This window comes from Nannobrachium achirus (assembly GCF_963921795.1).
Source record: "Nannobrachium achirus genome assembly, chromosome: 18".
NCBI lineage: Eukaryota > Metazoa > Chordata > Actinopteri > Myctophiformes > Myctophidae > Nannobrachium > Nannobrachium achirus.
In genome coordinates, this window is record NC_137825.1 from 54,456,831 (window position 1) to 54,477,853 (window position 21,023).

General features: G+C 40.2%; 1 protein-coding gene across 1 annotated transcript; it reads right to left on the reverse strand.

The window, feature by feature from the left end:
• Positions 1-216: 216 nt before the first annotated feature.
• On the reverse strand, positions 217-9,947 carry LOC308303186 (phospholipase A2 inhibitor gamma subunit B-like; the record flags this gene model as incomplete). Its single annotated transcript, XM_080747510.1, has 5 exons — positions 9,875-9,947; positions 7,086-7,205; positions 6,824-6,955; positions 5,982-6,095; positions 217-251 (listed from the first exon to the last, which is right to left on the reverse strand). The coding sequence occupies exons 1-5, from the start codon at positions 9,918-9,920 to the stop codon at positions 217-219; spliced, it is 447 nt and encodes a 148-aa protein (XP_080603636.1). The 5' UTR covers positions 9,921-9,947.
• Between the last annotated feature and the right edge of the window lie 11,076 nt (positions 9,948-21,023).

Below are 21,023 nucleotides of genomic sequence, written 5' to 3' on the forward strand. Positions count from 1 at the left end.
GTGTGGTGTAACACCTTTTCTTATGAGATGCAGCATTCTATGTCAAGCACAATGAGTATGGTGTACTAACGGAAGCTAGATGTTTTCCTGTAGCTTCATGATCTCATCTCAAGTCACACAGCACACAAGAGAAGTGTCCATTATTAAGAACCGTTGAGTTATTAGTCTCATTTTCAGAATGAGAGGTGGTCATGCTTTGCTTGTCAGGAGACCCCCTCACTGACCGATGTGTGGAGGGAGGTCAGCCTGACCTGAGACATGAGAGGAGACAACGCAGGTTGGTTTATTTGCAACCGAAGGATGCCGCATACCATGAGAAATGTCGTAGCTTGTCCTTCCGTAACGGAAGTGATTACATTACAGTCATGCTACATCACCTCATCAAAGATCAAACCCAAGATAATAACTATAAACAAGGTATCGGTCGCCGACATGGCCGGGCATTGACGGGCATTGACGATCATGGGAGCCAAAACTGGAACCGGAAGTTGTGTGAACTGTGACACTAACACCAGCTGGTGTTAAAGGTATGATGTCAATTCAAATTTTAAATTCAAAGGAGCTTTATTGGCATGAGAAAACATACGTTTATATTGCCAAAGCAAGTTTCAAAACAATAAAAACTGTTAGAAATGGGGAACATATATACAGTTGGAGGGGGTACCGCATTGTCGTTTGGCCTATACAGGGTATGAAGCTTTTTGGAACAAATAACATCTTTCTCAATAACATTTCAATAGCATACAAATGAAGGAAAAGAAAAAAGCCTCAAATTTAAAGCTTGTTTAAAGGTAGCAGCTCTGTTTATACTGTATATGCAGTAGGTCTGGATGCCCTTCAATGGTTTGTAGACCTTAGGGTGTAGTGGTTGTAATCCATTCTCTAGCCTCCTTTTATCACAACAGTTCACAAATCTTGCTGCTGTGTTCGCACATTGTTGTATTTCTCCATATGGGAGTTTTTATCATTGGTCATGTTTACAAACTCACTTTGGGTGTGATTTATGTGTGGGAAGTATGTCTCTCTGATGTCTTTGTATAGTGGGCAGACTAGTGTGGGGCCTTAAGGGGAGCAAATGCTAATTTCGTGCAATTTTGTCTTAAAGCGCCAAATTATGTAGCCCAGGGCATGCTCTAATGATTTAGCTAGGGCGCCCGAGTCTGCGACATTCGGGGGCGCCACAGCGGCCAAATCAAGTTCACACTAGACTGGGCACGTGGTTAGAAAGTGTTGCTCTGTTTGCACCACATTTTGTGTGCCGTGGGGCGGCATAGCTCAGGGGTAGAGAAACCGTTATTAGAGCACGAAGGGTTCCCAGTTCGAATCCGGGCTCCCCCTGAGTTAATGTCGAAGGGTCCTTGGGCAAGACTCTGAACCCCTAATTGCTCCCGGTGAGCAGGTTGGTGCCTTGCATGGTTTCCTCCGCCACCGGTGTATGAATGTGTGCGTGAATGGGTGAAAGTAATGCACAATCTCTGTAAAGCGCTTTGGATAAAAGCGCTATATAAATGCACCATTTACCATTTACCATTTACAGTACATAGCCTGTCTTCCCTTGGAAGCGGGGTCTGTCTGTGGCGTCCTTTCTCTATTGCAAGGCTGTGTTAGCTGAGTCTAACTATACTCAAGGCTTTCCTAAGTTTTGGGTCGTTTACCGTGATGTCATGCCGCGAAAACTAACATTATGAAATGAATATGATACAGTAGGTCACATGGTATTCTGGGCGGGACCATATCACAGATTGATTGCGTAGTAGTGAATGTTTACTTCTATGTACGGGGCCGCGCACAAAGACAATAGACGATTTACATGCTCGGCTATTTTCTTTTTCCGAAACACTGCCATTCCGAAATTGACCCCCGCCTCGTTGTTCTGTTACTGTCTCTGCCTGTCAGCTGTGCAAACCTGGTGCCTTAGAATGCGCCCAGGCAGCTCATTGGCCCATTTTACTCATGACGCCACGTCGCAACCAATGAGAGGTGGCGCTTTCAGTGTTGCTAAGATACGATACAAAATTACATAGAGGAGGCTTTGATTGATTGATTGAAGACTTTAAAGAGGTTTGCATAGGAAAAGGTACAGTTTCATGCCAGAACAGTTCACTGGTACAAGGTCAACTAAATCGAGATCCTTGTAAGCTTTTTGGCTTATTTGCACAGGAACCCTTTATGTATCTCATATAGCATTGAATGACAGACGGATAGAACACAGTACTATGCAGTAGACAGTCAGAAAAAAAAACAGTGCAAATAATATACAGTAGATATTTACAATAGAGGGGTCAGGGGGAGGGTAAGGCTGGGCTAGGTTTGTTTTGACCAGTTACGAGCAGCTGCCGCCTGTAAGTGGTTTTTCAGGGCGAGTTTAAAGGATGTTAGGGATTTACACTCCTTTAAGGCCTTCGGTAAGGCGTTCCACATTTTAGTGGTATAGCAGGAGAAAAGGTTTGACCCTTTGCCTGGGTTGAACTGTGGCGCTGCCTCTGGTGTTGTAATTGTGGACATCCTTAACGCTTTTAAAGTATTTTGTCAGGTACATGGGTATCTTAGTGGTGTATATTGTACACCAGGCCCATTGCAAGATGCTGTACTCAGTCATCTACTCTGAGCCACCCCACGCTTAGCTGGTGAGTAGCGGTGAGATGAGTCTGATAGGAAACTATCTACCAGCTCAGAGTCTAACCACGAGTTGAATGTCTAAAGCAGGGGTCTTCAACAGGGGGTCCACGACCCCCCCTAGCCTAGGGGTCTGCGGGGATACTGCAGGCCAGGGGTGCCCGAAATTGTTGAGAGAGAGAAAAAAAAACATATTTGTATTTAAAAAAGAGAGAAAATAATTTGTCTATAAATATATAAAAAAAACATGATTCTGTCTCTTTTGAATAGCTTGTATACATGATAGTATTGACATTGGTTCTAAGTTAATAAGGTATGTTTATAAATGGCAGTGTAGCCAAATGTAAGGAGGTCTCTACAGAAATAATAAAAAGTAAAAACATTAAAACAGCCTTTTGTTCACATAAAGAATGAAACAACACGGAACAAGCAGATAGAAATCCTTATGCATTATACTGATAAAACCTACATGTCCAGGTTATTTTTTTAAAACACGCCCATGTATGAATTGTCAGGACTTTACTGATGAGCCATAAAAAAATACATTTTAGGAATGAATATTTATATTTATTTGGTTATTATTCTACTGTTAGAGTGACGATAGGTTCTTGGTTCACCAATGATCCTAGATTTCCATGCATTTGATGTATTACCCATGTGTTCTCTGGATTAGGATTAAATCCCTGAATTGAAAAATTGTGAATGAAATCTGCCATCTTCCAAGATTGTCTCCCTGGCCAGACTTGGAGATTTAACAGCAGTACTTGCAGGATTAACAGTAACACTTGTAACTGCAGTGATTAAAGATGAAGTGTCATGATTTCCCCTGCCCTAAAACATGATTATCAGGTATTATGATTATACTAGGAGGAAGATGTTTTCCCAAAAAGTGTACAGAAAGAGTTAAAATTTGTTTTTTATTTGGCCACATCCACCAGTTCATTAAGTATGCCTGGTTGTCCAGGTGGGTGGTGACCCAGCTGAAGTTAGCCACACCCACAGTGTTGGGTGAATGCTAAAAGGGGAGGGGATGATTCCAGATAGATTGATGTCACTCTATCTGTGTTTTTGGATAGGCACTTTTGACCCACAAGGTGGCAGCCTCGAGAAAAAAATCCATAATGCAAAGGATTGCTCATAACCACACCAGGGGGGCTAATGAAGTACTGTTAACCACCTAGACCAGGGGTTTTCAAAGTGGGTGACGGGGCACCCTGGGGTGCCGCGACGGCAGTCCAGGGGTGCCGCAAGATAATTTGATAATATTTGGAATTTATTTGGACACTTGAAAACATATTTTGTATCATTTTAAACTAGAGGTACAAAGTTATTTTCAGTCAGTTCTAACCAAAATGGCTGTTATCTCAACATTTTCCTCGCAAAACATAATCACTTAAAGGACAACTTTGTTTTTTTACAACAAGGGTTCATATTTTAGATTAGAGAAAAGAAAAAGTGAGTGTTAAAATGTTTTCATTTGCTTCGTTCTATTGTTTTATCGCGTTTACCGTGCTAAAATGTGGGGCATGCGTATGCATGGGGGCATGCGTACAAGTGGCTAAATATGTCTTTTTAGACACAATAAGCCAGCAGTTTCTTTATTGCTATTTACAGTAACACTTCTAGCCCCCATAAGTCACATCCAACCATGAAAGGTTGCGTTGTATCTTGGGAATGGGCTTATTCTGTGTAAAATTACATATTTAGCCACTTGTACACATGCCCCAACTACTGAAATAAGAATCTCTAAAACAATAGAAAGAAGTAAATGAAATAATTTTAACACTCATCTTATATATTCTTTAATTACAATCTAAAATATGAACCCTTGTTGTAAAAAACGAAAGTTGTCCTTTAAATATCGTCACTGTCGGGCAGAAACCTTGTATCTCCAAGTTTCAAATGTGTACGTCTTTTGATAAAGCAAAGCCCTGCTTCATCATACAAGACTGTCGCACAAAACTAGTGAAAACAGCCGATCTACAAGCACACTGTGTGCTTGTAGATCTGCTGTTTTCACTAGTTTAGTACATTATAGATGATACATACAAAACGAACGGTTTTGGACATACAAGGTTTCCACCCGACAACGACGATATTCTATAAATATAAGGTGCTGGGAGTGAAAATTATAATGTTGGGATGCCTCGGATTAAAACAAAATATATTTATGGGGTGCCCTGAGACAAAAAGGTTTGGGAACCCCTGTCCTAGACACATGAAAACCGAAACAAAACTATAATGACACCACCTCTTTAAAGGACCAATAGCAGTGATGCCAGGATAGCAGTGATTATAGGGGTGACATCAGTGCTTCCAGACCTTTTAGCCCTAAAATCAGCATTGTTGCACAAGTCACCTTCACAGCAGCTATCATCACAAATGCTCTTTGAGATGCAGCCCACATGGTTCTCCACCTTTCCTTCGCTGTCTGTCTCTGTGACATAAATAAATAAATACATAAATTAATTAATACAAAATGAAAGCTGCAAGCAGCGATTACCGGGCCTCGCAGCTATACCGACGCAATATTACACCATTACACTATTACACTTATTGTGCTATTACACTTTAAAATATTACAATAGGCTGTTACAATATTACACTCGTATACTTATTGCGTTATTACACTATCACACTTATTACACTATACAAACCATTGAAAAGATATAGCAAATAGGAACTATCAACTGTTGACCAATCAGTAGAGGGGGCAGGGCTAAGTTAAACCAATTAAGGACGAGGACTCTGAAACAAGTCAAATGACACCACCCACAAGTTACTACGACAAACGGTTTATGAATTATAGCCAAAAAAGGGAACAATCAAGTATCGACCAATCAAAAGAGGGGGCACCCCCTGTTTGACACTTCGCTATGGTCACACCGCTTTGCGAAAATTCGCACAACTTCTTATCATTAAGGTGTCTTGTGTATGCTGAGTGAATTTGAGGTTGATCCGATTAACCCCCTAAGAGGGATTCGTTAAAGTACGATGTGTGAAAACGCCACAAATAAGTCAAAATGGCCGACTTCCTGTTTGGTTTCGGACATCTTTTGTAAGTCCGGACATGATACAGATGTGTACCGATTTTCGTACATGCACAGTAGGTGAAACCGTATAGTGGGGCTGCGCCGTTGACATTTTTGTAAGGGGCCATTATGCCACGCCCCTTTTTGCTAATGTTAAAATACGTATATGTTTTGCCTCGCACTACTATGCAGTGCTCGGGCCCTAAACATATACATCTTAATACTCCACTATTAAAGCAGGTTTGAGAACCATTGATATAGAAAACTGACAGACACAATGTGAACTATTTGGGTGAAAAGGAGAAGCATCATATAAATTCATCATCTTATTACCGGTGTTTGAGAAGCAGTGATCCTGATCAGCAACACATGAAACAATGTGGGAGCAGTAGTTACTGTCGTCACAAGCGTAGCACTTCAAACCGTTGGGAGTAGCGTTGACAGGAGCTGTAAGGGTTAAATGTACAGTATAAAATGTAAATACACCTTGGAGTTACTAGGTCTTCATGAAAATCTTTTCCTCATTCATATATACAGAGTTATAGAGTTTATCATTCTTGTGGTTATAGAGCTTATCAAACATAGATTAAAACAGTGGTTCTCAAACTTTTCAGGTCAAGACCCAAAAGAGAGATTAGATGTTTGCCCGGGACCCAAACTAATGAAAACAGCAGATCTACAAGCTCACAATGTGCTGCGGAATGAGCTTGTAGATGTAGAGTGACTATTTTCACTACTTCTTAAACATTTGTTTTCTTATTATGGAATTTCTTCTCTTTTTTTTTAATTCATGATTTTTTGAGCGGTGGTAGACCGCTCCATAGCATGGCCGTGTGTGTCTCCGTGTCTCTGTGTGGGTCTGTAGCCTGTATGTAGCCTGAGTTCCACTGAGTGACCAAAGAAGGTGCTGTTGAGTCTAGCCTGTTGAGTCTAGCCTGAGCACCAACTGCAATACACACACACACCTGCACACGCACGCACACACGAATGCACGCACGCACGCACGCACACACACACACCCTCTCACTCACTCACAAACACACACACCACGACCACACGGGTGTGATTTTTTATTTCATTTTGGGGGAATATGTTTTTTGAAAATGTCTTGACAAAATGTAGGGACCAAATAAATCAAAGGACCCAGATGTGTCCGTGACCCACAAATTACTTACGTTTGATCGCGTTGCAGAGGTCAGTGATACAACACTGGCTGAACACAATTGCTCCTTTAATACCCAATGAGCCATTAGCACACTTATCATCTGGCACGCATTTCTTCCCAGTACCATCCACTTGGCGATGTTCTAAAAAAAAAAGAAAAACAAGCAAGATATTAAATCTCTACCAAATACTATCTTAATCATACCAGAAAGATACTGTAATATACCGACCTCACAAAAATAAAGAGCTTATACCTCTGTTTCTGTTACATACCGACATAGGCTCTGATTGTTGTTGCCACACATTTATCAGAGCTGTTGGGACAGTTCTTTATTTGATCCGTGCAGGTTATTCCACCTTCCAGGTCGCACACGTAACATCTCAAAGCATATCCTGAGACAACAGGTAGAAGACAGTCAGTTTACAATAGAAAACTAATGTAACCATTAAACACATTCCATCATGTGTATTAGGAGCAGTGTGTTACAGTAGTTTAACTGTTCATACCTTTACCACCCTTTGATTTATGATCCTCACTGAGGAATAGTGTTGAAAAGAGTTGGTGTGGAAATAAGACTTTTGAGAAGTATTATCTTTATCATTGTTTCTTTACCTGCAGCTGCAGTCAATTACTGCATTATTATTTTAAAGGGATATTTCACTTTCCAAAAAACCTTTGGTCATTTTACCATCTAATCAGGCTTTTGGGAACACCCGATATTTTATCAGATACGGCCCCTTCCTATACACTTCAAACACCATTTTAACCATTACTTCAAGGCTGTAGGCATGGGTGTGTCTGCACAGGATTGGATATAGCCTGGAACCAGATCAATCCACCTATTCATGGGTTGCATTTGTAGTCCTAAACCGGCCATATTGAGGACCAACACAGGTGTTCAATTAGTCAATTAGTTCAATTGGCATAGAACTAATGTTCTACGTTAATCAAAACACCTGTGTTGGTCCTCAAAATGGCTGGTGTAGGACTACAAATGCAACCCATGAATAGAAAAAGAAAATAAAATGCCCTTGGCGAATACGGGTCTGGCCCTGCTCAATTGTGAATCAATTTCCTCTCCCCCAAAATGTGGGGGAACCAATCAGGGACCAGCATTGGTCTGGTCTAACCAATCGTGTCCAGAGCCATTTTTTTAACCCACCCCTTGGAAATGAAAATTCTGCCCGCGAGTCCAGACTAATATCCGATACGCAGTGAGGAATTAGTATGAGCAACGCCAGGCTAGATTGGATACACTGTCCACTAGATGAAATTAGATCTATTACTTCTATTACTGTGTGTAGGTGAAGATCTGTGATAATATCAGAGATACCTGCAGTAGTCATTGCGACCGTTAGGTCGCAGTTTAGTATCAAAACCTCCACCGGCCGTCCGTCTGTCCGTCCGTCGGTCACACGTCACACCTTTGTTTGTGTACGGTGTGATGTCATACTGATGTCAGCAGTGTGATGTCATACTGATGTCAGCAGCTATGTCTCTATATATGGAGTTATATGTTGTTCGTGTCCAAATATGGGGCTTGTGAGGTCAGACTTAGTGAGATTCGTCGGTTATCTCCATATATGGAGGGAGAACCAGCTTATGAGCCGATGAGTTGTGTCAGAGTCGAGATCCCGCTTGCATCTAATCTGTCGGTAGATAATGCCGGTCTTATATAAGGGTCATTTGTGTACGGTGTGATGTCATACTGATGTCAGCAGTGTGATGTCATACTGATGTCAGCAGCTATGTCTCTATATATGGAGTTATATGTTGTTCGTGTCCAAATATGGGGCTTGTGAGGTCAGACTTAGTGAGATTCGTCGGTTATATTTGTGGAGATAAGCGACCAACGATCGCTTATCTCCCGATTAGGGAGTCTTACTGGTATTATACCAGTATTACTCAGTAGTTTGTGATGCTCAGAAGTTTGACATTATGGGCCCTATTTTCGTCCATGAAGTTTAGGGATGAACGAAAATATAGCTCCATGTCTGTGTGGCTACAACAAACTACTGAGCAGTCGGTCCTCCTCACACACATCAAAGGCAGAGACTAGTCTGTTTAATGTGACAAGTATTAAGTTAGTGTCCCAAGACAGACATGCTTGTGTTTTGATTCCCACAATTTTCAAATGCTCCTGCCTGCCCAACTCTGTGCACTTAGTTTACTGTATAGTATTATAAACTATGAAAAAGAGTAGAAATTAAAGCAGATGTAATTCATTTCCACACTGGTAAGAGTTGTTGATACTTTCAACCACAAGAGGCCAGCGACAACCAGCCTGAGATGTGTAAATATGTGTCGATGTAGATAGGCTATTTTGTCTGTTTCTTCTTGCTTGATCTCCTTTCCCCCGCCCCTTGCCCATCCCACAACCCATGTAGAAAAATACGCAATACATAGGCCTACAGATGCAATACATAGGCCTACAGATACAATATTTGACATAGCTTCACCCCTATTAGATCCCATAATGGTATAGTCCAAGTGTATGCGACCTTAAAGCCGTATCAGAGTGTACGGTGGAGAGCTATCCACCGTTGGAGAGCTTTCCACCGCAAGTCAGAAAATAAGTGCAGGACATCATAGTCACGGGGCCCACGGTGAAGTCCTCCCCCGCCTCCCTCTGGTTCAGATGCAAACTCCGTTCAGGTCGACCAATCAGTGAACGGGGTGTAGAGCCTGTCTGTCTGATAGTAAAAACAGAGAGATGTGTTGGGACTCGCGGTGTAAAGCTCTCCACCGCGAGGAATGATGTAACGTTGTAGTTTCATGACTCAAAAAGACTCGAAAAGACTACACCGCGGTGTAAAGCCTTCCACCGCCCAGGCGACTATGATGTCGGCTTTAGACAACCCCATGTTGGCACTGGGGTGGGAGTGATCACTGGCACACTGGCAGATAAACAGACAGACAGAAAAAGTTTGGGAAACACTGCTATAGCCTTCTGTAGATTCTAAACCAGAAATGTGTGCATTTCCTTATGCTGCTGCATGTTAAAAGTTACATACTTATTTACTGTGCAAGTAGGCTTGCTAAAAGACTCAAAATGGTTTACCTGTTTGTAACAGCATAAGCCCAAGGGTGAGTGTGATCAGATGCATCTTGTTGAACACAGAGAAACATGGACCCTGACCACGCCCCCTTTACTGACTGTGGTCACTGTCAGTGAAGGGGGCGTGGTCTCTGGGTGGCCAATGGGTGCAATACGTACCACGTACGCACCACAGGCACACAACAGATAAGTCGCAGCAAAAAATTCACCCTTTCTTAGCCTTCTGATTGTCCCTGACTGACCTAGCCTCGTAAACCAGACTCCTCCTCCAAGGACTCAGTTTACTAGGCTATGACTGACCAACCAGCAGGCTCTATCGGCCTTGTCCCGCCCTGGTTCCGCCTTTTTTGTGTTGAATTTGCTAAAACATCATTTTTGGAGAAATCAAAACATTTAAAAACATGCTGAGTCACTATAATTCCACTGAGCAGCTCCATTTTACTGAAACCAAGTTTAAAATTAGAATTGAACACACAGAATAACAATACAAAGCCACTGAATTAAAATGGTAGTGGATGGAGTATTCCCACCGAGTGTCCCACCAAGACACAGCAACCAATGGGTGTGAAGAGGGGCGGGACAGGTGGTACAACAGTAGTGTTAAATCAGTGTTTAACATTTCAAATGGCCATAACTCAGACAGTGACCATGGCTCTGATCAGTGAACCTAGTCCTTTCAACCTTTCAAAACAGTGTTACAAAATGCTTCGCAGATAAAAATCAAACAACATACGACAGGAGCAATAAAACATTACGCAGCAAATGCAGTAGAATACAATATAGCTTAAAACATTTGGGAAATAAAGCAGCTTTATTATTTTATTATTCATTATTATTGTCCCTGTAGAGTAGTGACAATGAAACCTTTTTTTTATACTTTGTGTCAAAACATGCACATCACTTCCATCAAAAACTTTCTTCAGAACTTTTAACATGTTGTGTCCTTTTCTTTTTTTTAAGGACATTTTGACACATTTATATATATATATATATATATATATATATATATATATTTTCCCCCAACACCACATAGAGCAAAAAAAAAATCCACACAAAAACTGTAAACAAAAACATTACAAAAAGGAAACTGGAAAAGAAAAAAGGGGAGACTTTGTTATGTAATTGTTGTCATTTCATTAAAACAGAGAGAAAGCTGCTATTGTTTAAATTAATATTTATATCTAGAATACTTTAGGTTTGAATACAAAGGGAAAAAAAAACAAGAACCAAAGGAAGAAAAAAAAAACAACCTTGAAAATTAAAAAGACATGTTTCCCCTATTTAAGACATAAGAGGCCCACCTTTTTTCGAAAGCATTTTCTTAGCCATTAATTTTACTAGAAATTCGCGGCCGCTATGCGGCCGCTCCATTCCTAGGACTTCGCGCCCTCCGGGCGCTCAGGCAGGACTGCTCTATATTTGATCAACATAAGGGTTTAGGTTTTAAACCAGGTGCTGCTGTTTTGGTTGTGTTGGAGACAGTGGAAAAGTACTGGGAATTTGGAAAGATAATCTACTGTCCCGTACTGGGAAAGATCATAATGTCTGCACTACACTGTCCCTGCCACCAGGGGACACAGTAGGCCTACTACACTCATAAATACACTGCACCGTGGAACTATTTGTAAGTCTGTGTTTCGGCCAGAAGGTTTATAATTATAATGGACGTACTATGATGTAATTCGCGTCATAGCATTAAATTATTGTTTTGTTTAATTGTACATCGTGCAAGTACAATACGTTCAGGGAAAGCAGCTAGGAATGTAGGGGAGAAATGCAGCGATGTATGTGTGAAAGGAGGAATCTGTAGAAGCAGTGGTGTGAGAGTCTATCAATGACATGCTTAAACAACACCAGGAGCTGGCCTGTCAATTAGTAGTGAAGATAGGTCACCTTTTCCATAAGGTACATGTCCTCTGTTTTTTCCCACCATTTCTCTTCCTTGGGCGGTTCCAAACTTTTCCAACTCCTTGATATTTGCTTGAGCGCTGTAATTCTTAAAATCCAAAAGAGATATAAATCTCGACTTTGACAATGAAACCTTGATTCTCTTTATTCCTAAACCTCATGGAGGATGAAGGTCGGTGGAGGTTGGGGAAAGTGAGTGGAGGACGTGAAAGTGTATTAAATGGTGCATTTATATAGCGCCTTTATCCAAGGCGCTTTACAGAGATTGTGTCTTTACATTCACCCATTCACACACACATGCATACACCGATGGCGGAGGAAATCATGCAAGGCACCAACCTGCTCATCGGGAGCAATTAGGGGTTCAGTGTCTTGCTCAAGGACACTTCGCCGACAATAAGAAGTCAATGTCGGAGTGGCGACATGTCGGAATGGAGAGTAGTCACCAAGACAATAATATTACCAGAAGCACATACAGAGATAGCCGTGAATGACCATAACAGGTATGTAACACTGAGAGTACAAATGGAATCAATTGGATCTGTAAGGGTCGGTTTGTTTCCATTTGTACACACATTGGAAAACGACCTGTGATATGTCTTCTTTTATATTCCTGAACGGTTGGATTAACTGACAAAGGACACAATCGTTCAGAAAATAAATATTGACAAACTGGTCCTGTTAACTCCAATGTATTTCACAGAACTTGGACTAGGAGTTGCCGTTTGCAAGTAGCAGTAAAAAATACTATTATTAGAAACTAAAGAAAATTGTGAAAGATTAATCACTTAGAATCTTTATTTGAGGTGTTAATCACAAAGGATGTTCCATTTTTAACTCACAATGTCCTGGATGATGATCTATGAATTGAATGAATGTGCAAAAATAAGGTTAAGGTGTATGTACGTGTGTATCTGTAAACCAGAACCACAGGCAAAGGGATCCATCTTTGAAGGTGTGTCTGAGGAAAACCACAGATAGCTTTGGGCGTGTGGGTCAGAGAGTGCAACCTTTACTTGAGCAAAAGGCCCAAAGCATACATTTTACTGTGAAAGAATGTCAATTTGGGTAATAAAATCAACAACTGCTGTCTCACAGCTGTTTATCTGCTCAACTCTTCTCCGTAGCCCTCTGTCAGCGGGGTTAGAGACAAACACAATAGCCCAGGTGAGACTAAAAGAATGCACAGGCCTGAAGACCCTGTAGCTATACAGGTCTGAGCAAACTATAACCAAATTAGTCCATTCCAGTAGATAATTATATACTAGGGGTGTAACGATAAAGTAACTGAATCGAAAAATCAATTTTAATTTGCAATGATCTACTATATCGTGGTATATTCTACCACTTTGGCTTTGTATCGCATCGTATCGTTTTACGATGCAGAATCGTTATCGAATCGTTTTGCAGTGCAAATAATTGATTGCATGGAAACTAAGTATTTGTGCCTTGTATTTATTAGCAATTTTAAGAAGGAAAAGTGTTTAATTACTTTTTAATTCCATATAGCTACTCTTGGTCTATCGATGCGCGCTATAGAGATAGACCAAGTAATCTCTGTGTTCAGGTCAAGGTACAGGTTTCCATATGTTTAATGTCCATGTATTTGCTAGAGAATCAGTGTTTACTTATTTATATCCATAATAATAGATTTTTCCCTTTAAAACATGCACTATTGACACATTTCACACAGATTTAATTTATTTGCTAAATGGTTACTATATCGATTTTAAATCATTGAATCGAATCGTATCGTTTTACCATGAATTAACCAATATCGTCCATGTATCGTATCGTCAACCATGTATCGTGATGCGTATCGTTGTTAAAATCTATCGTTACACCCCTATTATATACATTTGTTTTGCGTAAAAATCTGTGTAAAGAGGTATGAAAATATTCCTCACTGCTGTGGTGAAGACTCTACACCTAACCTTACAGTATGTCAAATACTGGTGTGGTGAAGACCTAAACCTATAATCTTATGCCACATACTGGTGTAGTTACTGTATGACCCTAATTCTAACATTAAGAAAGAGTCCTGGAGGGTGACAGCACTCCACTTGGCCTTTAACCTAAAGACTCATCTCTTCTTCAGACTCCACCTTAGCCGGTATCACTTGACCTAGCCTTGACGAACATGCAGGCTTATGCAAAGGCTAGCATGTTATTTAGACATGCCAGCTTCATTTGTTGACCTGCCATCCTATAATTTGTATAGTTTCAATGTCCAGATTAGATTTATGTTTTATATACTGTTTAGTAGACCGATGCTATGGATATATTACAGCACTAAACTGTCTCTCTGCATCTGATATTATGTGTAGTAGTTGTAGTACTCAAGTCAATGACCACATTTTCATTGACTCGCCCATGATTATTGACTCGGTCTCAGACTAACGGACTCAGGACTATTCCCCCACCGAGTCCATTCGAGCCAAGAGTCAAGACAATGCAATGAAATAATTGTTTACCCATATTATGAGGAGCCCATTCGCATTAACATTATAAGAGAGCTGTCTGGTGCTTTTCATTGATGAATTACTAGAACAGGGGGTGACGGGGCACCCTGGGGTGCCGTGATGGCAGTCCAGGGGTGCCGCGAGATAATTTGATAATATTTGGAATTCATTTGGACACTTAAAATATTATTTAGTATCATTTTAAACTTGAAGTACAAAAGTTATTTTCAGTCAGTTCTAATCAAAATGGCTATTATCTCAACATTTTCCTTGCAACACAATCGCTAAAATATGACATAAATATAAGGTGTTGGGAATGAAAATTATGAATAAAATGTAGGGGTGCCTCGGATGAAAATAATATTTATAGGGGCGCCCTGAGCCAAAAAAGTTTGGGAACCCCTGTACTAGATGATGGTTTAGCAAGGAACCCCATAGTCCGGAAAATGAGTCAGAAAGTGCAAATAATAGCAGGAACTATAAACTTTTCAAGATTATGTCCTGAGGGTTCCATGACGTTATATGACGAACCAACTTCTTCAGGTTGCTCTCAAAGTGCACCAGAGCAATACATTTAACATGAAAAGGCCAGGATAATACCCACACTGACACCTCAGTACCTATCAAATGAGGATTTTCTATTCATGTTTTATTTATTTTTTATCTGGTCTCGACCCCCATCGGTCTCAGTCTCGACTCGGACTCGACCCCCTCCCGCACTCGGTCGCGACTCGCACTCGTACAGAACTTATATTTTAATAGATCTACAAGCTCATGATGAGTTGCATGTGTTGTGAGGAAGACAGGCGGGGAGAATGAATGTAGGCGGACTCTGGCGGCTGCCGAGCACCTCCCCACCTCCTTCAACACACAAGTATTACTTAGCAACTCGAAATTATGAAGAAGACAAAAGATGTAAATCCTTCTCAAGGATTTACATCTTTAGGGGCATATGCACAGCATATGCCCCTAAGAACATCAAACACCCTCGCCCAGGTGACCCAGCCGGGGTGATCAAGTCCCGACTTACGTCCCAGTAGCTATCCACGTTCAGTCCTATTCGGGAAAGACCAGGGTCACTCAATGCTTGGCACCGTAACTACTCTGTCGGCATTGGGGGCAGCGCCACTCTTGCACGTGGAAGAACTAGGCTCTATGGGTTGACTCCTGCATGGCCGGGCTCCAACTACGTCTCACCAGGTCAGCAGGTGGTTGGGCCGCAAGGGTTGGCCGGTGGTATACTGCAAGCTCCACTTGGGCAAGGTGGTGCTGCAGAAATAGCTGATCTACACGTTCACAATGTGTCATGTGGCAACACATCAAGAGCTTGTAGATCAGCTACTTTTGCCTATTGTTTTGCTCCAGAATAGGGATGCTGTAGTCTGGACAGGGTTCATGTGGTCAAACTTAGATCAGGCCTTCTCTACTAGCGTATTTAACCACACTGCCCCCTGCAGGTTAACCACAGACCTGCTTCTCTATTTATGTTTGAGGAAGGCTCTGTACTCTCCTAGATGCCGGGGCACAATCTGGCTAGCCATCGTCAAAGAAAAGGGAACGCCCACTCGGTTTGTCACTCTCCGTAAGCTATCAGCCTCTGTCTCAAGAGAATGGCCGGGGCATAACATGAATGCTGTATTATTGTACCTTAGGTTTCCCACACTCTGTCTAATCATATAGGCTTAATAATTAATGAAAACCATCAAAATAAACAATCTAATTAGGCTGTTAATTGGTTTAATGCAAACATAGGATAAGTACATCATTTAGTATTATTAAAACTCAACATGTAACAAGTCTATAATTTAATTTGGATAGTAAAGGCAGACATTATGTTTATTGGCTTTGTAAAAACAGCCTGTCAGAATCAATCAATCAATAGCTTTCATGTGTTGGGGGGGGGGGGGGGGGGGGTAAATTAATATTATTTTCAAGTATGCTCCATCATTTGTAGAGAGGACGTAGGGTGGAGCAGGAGAGACAAGAAGAAAAAGAACACAGTTCAAATAAAATAAATACACATAGTTTTAATTGATGTTGATAAATCATGTGATCAAAACTTTCTCTTAATCATGTTATTTTATTAATTTACATATTCTGTTTTTTCTAGTGTTTTGTCTTGTCGTTGTTGTAATCTAGGCACCGTTGCAAAAAGAAGGTCAAAGCCCTTGGTGTGTCTTACGAGAATTAAATAAAGGTTGGAAAAAACATATTTCATTCATTTGTTTGTTTATTTGTGAAGGACAGCATGTATTTATGAACAAAACACATAATGTAGGCCTAATGTAAATACAAAGGAGTGTGTGTGTGTGTGTGTGTGTGTGTGTGTGTGTGTGTGTGTGTGTGTGTGTGTGTGTGTGTGTGTGTGTGTGTGTGTGTGTGTGTGTGTGTGTGTGTGTGTGTGTGTGTGTGTGTGTGTGCGCTAACTACAATGCTACAGTATATAGCCAATAGTGGATCCAAATGTACAGTAAGCCACCCATCTGTGCTGTGAACAAAACAAAATCGCATGCATGCACTGTATTGATATTATATTTACACTGTATTGATATTATATTTACAGTGTATTGATGTTATATTTAAAGACCAATAAATGGTATTTTGTCCACATGACCAAATGTAAGCAGGTCTCTACAGAAATAATAAAATATAAAAGCATTAAAACAGCCTTTTGTTCACATAAAGAATGAAACAACACAAGGAACAAGCAGTTAGAAATCCTTACACATTATACTGATAAACCTACGTGTCCAGGTTATTTAAAAAAACACATGCATGTATGAATTTTCAGGACTTTACTGGTGAGCCATGAGAAATACATTTTAGGAATGAATATTTATATTTATTTGGTTATTATTCTATTGTTAGACTGATGATAGATTCTTGGTTTACCAATGATCCTATAGATTTCCATGCATTTGATGTATAATACATCAAATGCATGGAAATAGACTTTTTTGTTTAATCTACCAGGATTGGCTCTCTGGCCAGACTTGTAGATTTAACAACAGTACTTGTAGGATTAAGAGTAACACTTGTAACGGCAGTGATTATAGGACCAATAGCAGTGATGCTAGGGTAGCAGTGATTATAGGGGTAACAGCAGTGCTTCCAGACCTTTTAGCCCTAAAATGAGCATTGTTGCACAAGTCACCTTCACAGCAGCTACCGCCTCCTTCATGATCACAAACGCTCTTTGAGGCACAGCCCGCAGTCTCTACCTTTCCTTTGCTGTCTGTCTCTGTGACAAAACAAAACAAAATGTAATACTCCACTATTAAAGGAGGTTTGAGAACCAGTGATATAGAAAACTGACACACACAATGTGAACTATTTGGGTGAAAAGGAGAAGCATCATATAAATTCATCATCTTATTACCGGAGAAGCAGTGATCCTGATCAGCAACACATGGAACAATGTGGGAGCAGTCGTCATCTTCACAAGTGTAGCACTTCAAACCGTTGGGAGTAGCGTTGACAGGAGCTGTAAGGGTTAAATGTATAAAATGTAAATACACCTTGGAGGTACTATAGGTCTTCATGAATATCTTGACTTTTCCTCATTCATATGTACAGCATTATAGAGTTTATCATTCATATGTATAGTGTTATAGAGTTTATCATTCATATGTACAGTGTTATAGAGTTTATCATTCATATGTACAGTGTTATAGAGTTTATCATTCATATGTACAGTGGTTATAGAGTTTATCATGTGTATGTACAGTGGTTATAGAGTTTATCATTTACAGTGTTATAGAGTTTATCATTCATATGTACAGTGTTATAGAGTTTATCATTTATATTTACAGTGGTTATAGAGTTTATCAAACATAGATTAAAACAGTGGTTCCCAAACTTTTCAGGTTGAGAAAAATTAGACGTTTTCCCGGGACCCAAACTAGTGAAAACAGCAGATCTACAGTACCTACAAGCTCACAACATGATGCGAAATGAGCTTGTAGATTGACTATTTTCACTACTTCTTAAACATACGATTTGTTTTCTTATTTATGGAATTTCTTTGTTTATTTATTTAATTAATTGCTTCGAAAAATCTTTTAATTCATGAAAATCTTAGATTTTGAGGGAATATTTTTTGAAAATGTCGACAAAATCTAGGGATCAAAAAAATTAAAGGACCCATTAAAAAGTGTCTGCGACCCACAAATGGGTCCCGACCCACAGTTTGGGAACCAGTGGATTAAAACACTCAACAGATGGTTATAATGCAGGTACTTACGTTTGATCACGTTGCAGAGGTCAGTGCTACAACACTGGGAGAAATACAGTCCTTGTTTGAAACGCATTGACCCAGTAAAACACTCATCATCTGGCACGCATTTCTTCTCAGTACCTTCCACGTAGTCAACTTGACCTAAAAAAAAAACAAGCAAGATATTAAATCTCTGCCAAATAATGTCTTAATCATACCAGAAAGATAGTGTAATCTACGACAGCGTTTTACCTCACAAAAATAAAATGCAGAGGTTATACCTCTGTTTCTGTTACATACCAGCATATACTCTGATTGTTATAGCCACACATTTATCAGAGCTGTTGGGACAGTTCTTTATTTGATCCGTGCAGTTTATTTCACCTTCCAGGTTGCACTCGTAACATCTCAAAGCATATCCTGAGACAACATGTAGAAGAAAGTCAGTTTACAATAGAAAACTAATGTAACCATTAAACACATTGCATCATGCATGTGTAGGCCTAATAGGAGCAGAGTGTTAGTTTAACTGTTCATACCTTCACCACCCTTTGATTTAGGCTATGATCCTCACTGAGGAATAGTGTTGAAAAGTGTTTGTGTGGAAATAAGACTTTTGAGAAGTATTATCTTTATCATTATCTTTACCCTAACCCTCTAACCCTAACCCCATTACTGCATTATTATTTTAAAGGGATATTTCACTTTCCAAAAAAGCTTTTGGTCATTTTATCGGTCATTCTATTGCTTTTGGGAACACCCGAGACTCAATATTTAGATATTTATATTCATTTTATCAGATATACGGCCCCTTCCTATACACTTCAAACTCCATGATAGATTCATCAAAAACACCCGTTCTTGGTTCTGGTGAGTGGTGTAGGCATCGGTGTGTCTGCGCAGGATTGGATACATGTCCACTAGATGAAATTAGATCTATTACTGTAGGTGAAGATCTGTGATAATATCAGAGATGCCTGCAGTAGTCATATACCAGTATTACTCAGTAGTTTGTGATGCTCAGAAGTATGTCATTATGGGCCCTATTTTCATCCATGAAGTTTAGGGATGAACGAAAATATAGCTCTATGTCTGTGTGGCTACAACAAACTACTAGTCTGTTTAATGTGACAAGTATTAAAGGAGTAGTTCACCCCCAAAATGTATTTTTTTCTATTGATTAGTCAGTCCATGGAGACTAGAGTTCTATAATATTTTTTGTTTTTTGTCGCATTCCTAAGACAAAAATTAGATTTGCGTTAGTGTCCCAAGACAGACATGCTTGTGTTTTGATTCCCACAATTTTCAAACTCTGTGCAATTAGTTTACAGTATAGAGCATTGCAGCGGAAGTGGTTTACTGGTGCCACTTAAAAATCGCCATTCATTTTCCCCATAGACTTTTACAAAGATATTTACAACAATTATGTTAAGCCTATAACCAAGCCATCCATGATGGCAGTGAATCATGACCATACAACCTTTGCTTCCATGAAAAAACATTTTGAAAATCGCTAAACAAAGGGTAGTTATTAAATGTAGTATATCAAATCATTTAATATAAAAATATATTTTCACATAGGATCAAAGGTTGTATGGTCATGATTCACTGCCATCCTGGATGGCTTGGTTCTAGGCTTAACATAATTGTTATAAATATTTTTGTAAAAGTCTATGGGGAAAATGAATGATGATTTTTAAGTGGCACCAGTAAACCACTTCCGCTGCGATGCTTGATAGTATCATAAACATTTCCACACTGGTAGGAGTTGTTGATAGTTTCAACCACAAGAGGGCAGCGACAACCAGCCTAAGATGTGTAAATAATGTGTAGATGTAGACATATTTTGTCTGTTTCTTCTTGCTCCCCCCTACCCATGTAGAAAAATACGCAATACATAGGCCTACAGATACACCTACCGCATCGGCATTAAACAGGTGAGAGTGACATAGCTTCACCCCTATTAGAGCCCATAATGGTATAGTTCAAGGGTAGGCAACCTTATAGGCAACCCCATGTTGGCACTGGGGAGTGATCACTGGCACACTGGCAGATACACAGACAGAAATACAGAAATACAGACAGACAGACAGACAGACAGACAGACAGACAGACAGACAGACAGACAGACAGACAGACAGAGATACTGTACAGATATAGATACAGTATATGGGTCACCTAAAAAAAACATTGATACCCTGAAAAAGTTTGAAAGGGGGCACCTGGGCGGTGCCATGGCATTGGTCCGACAGCTCATTGTTCCTACTGTACATCCCATTTGTCCGAATCTGGGACCCTAACCTCAGTAAAACTATGCCTAAACCTAACCTTAACCCTAACCTCAGTAAAACTATGCCTAAACCTAACCCTAACCAAAGTAGGACTAATGAGATGTAGGACTAATGAGATGTAGGATCTATGGGCAGTCCCCACCTGGGCACCACATGCACACAACAGATTAGTTGCAGCAAAAAAGCCAAATTGCACACATAGGCCTATAGGTGGTACACCAGTGTTAAATCAGTGTTTAACATTTCAAATGGCCATAACTCAGACAGTGACCATG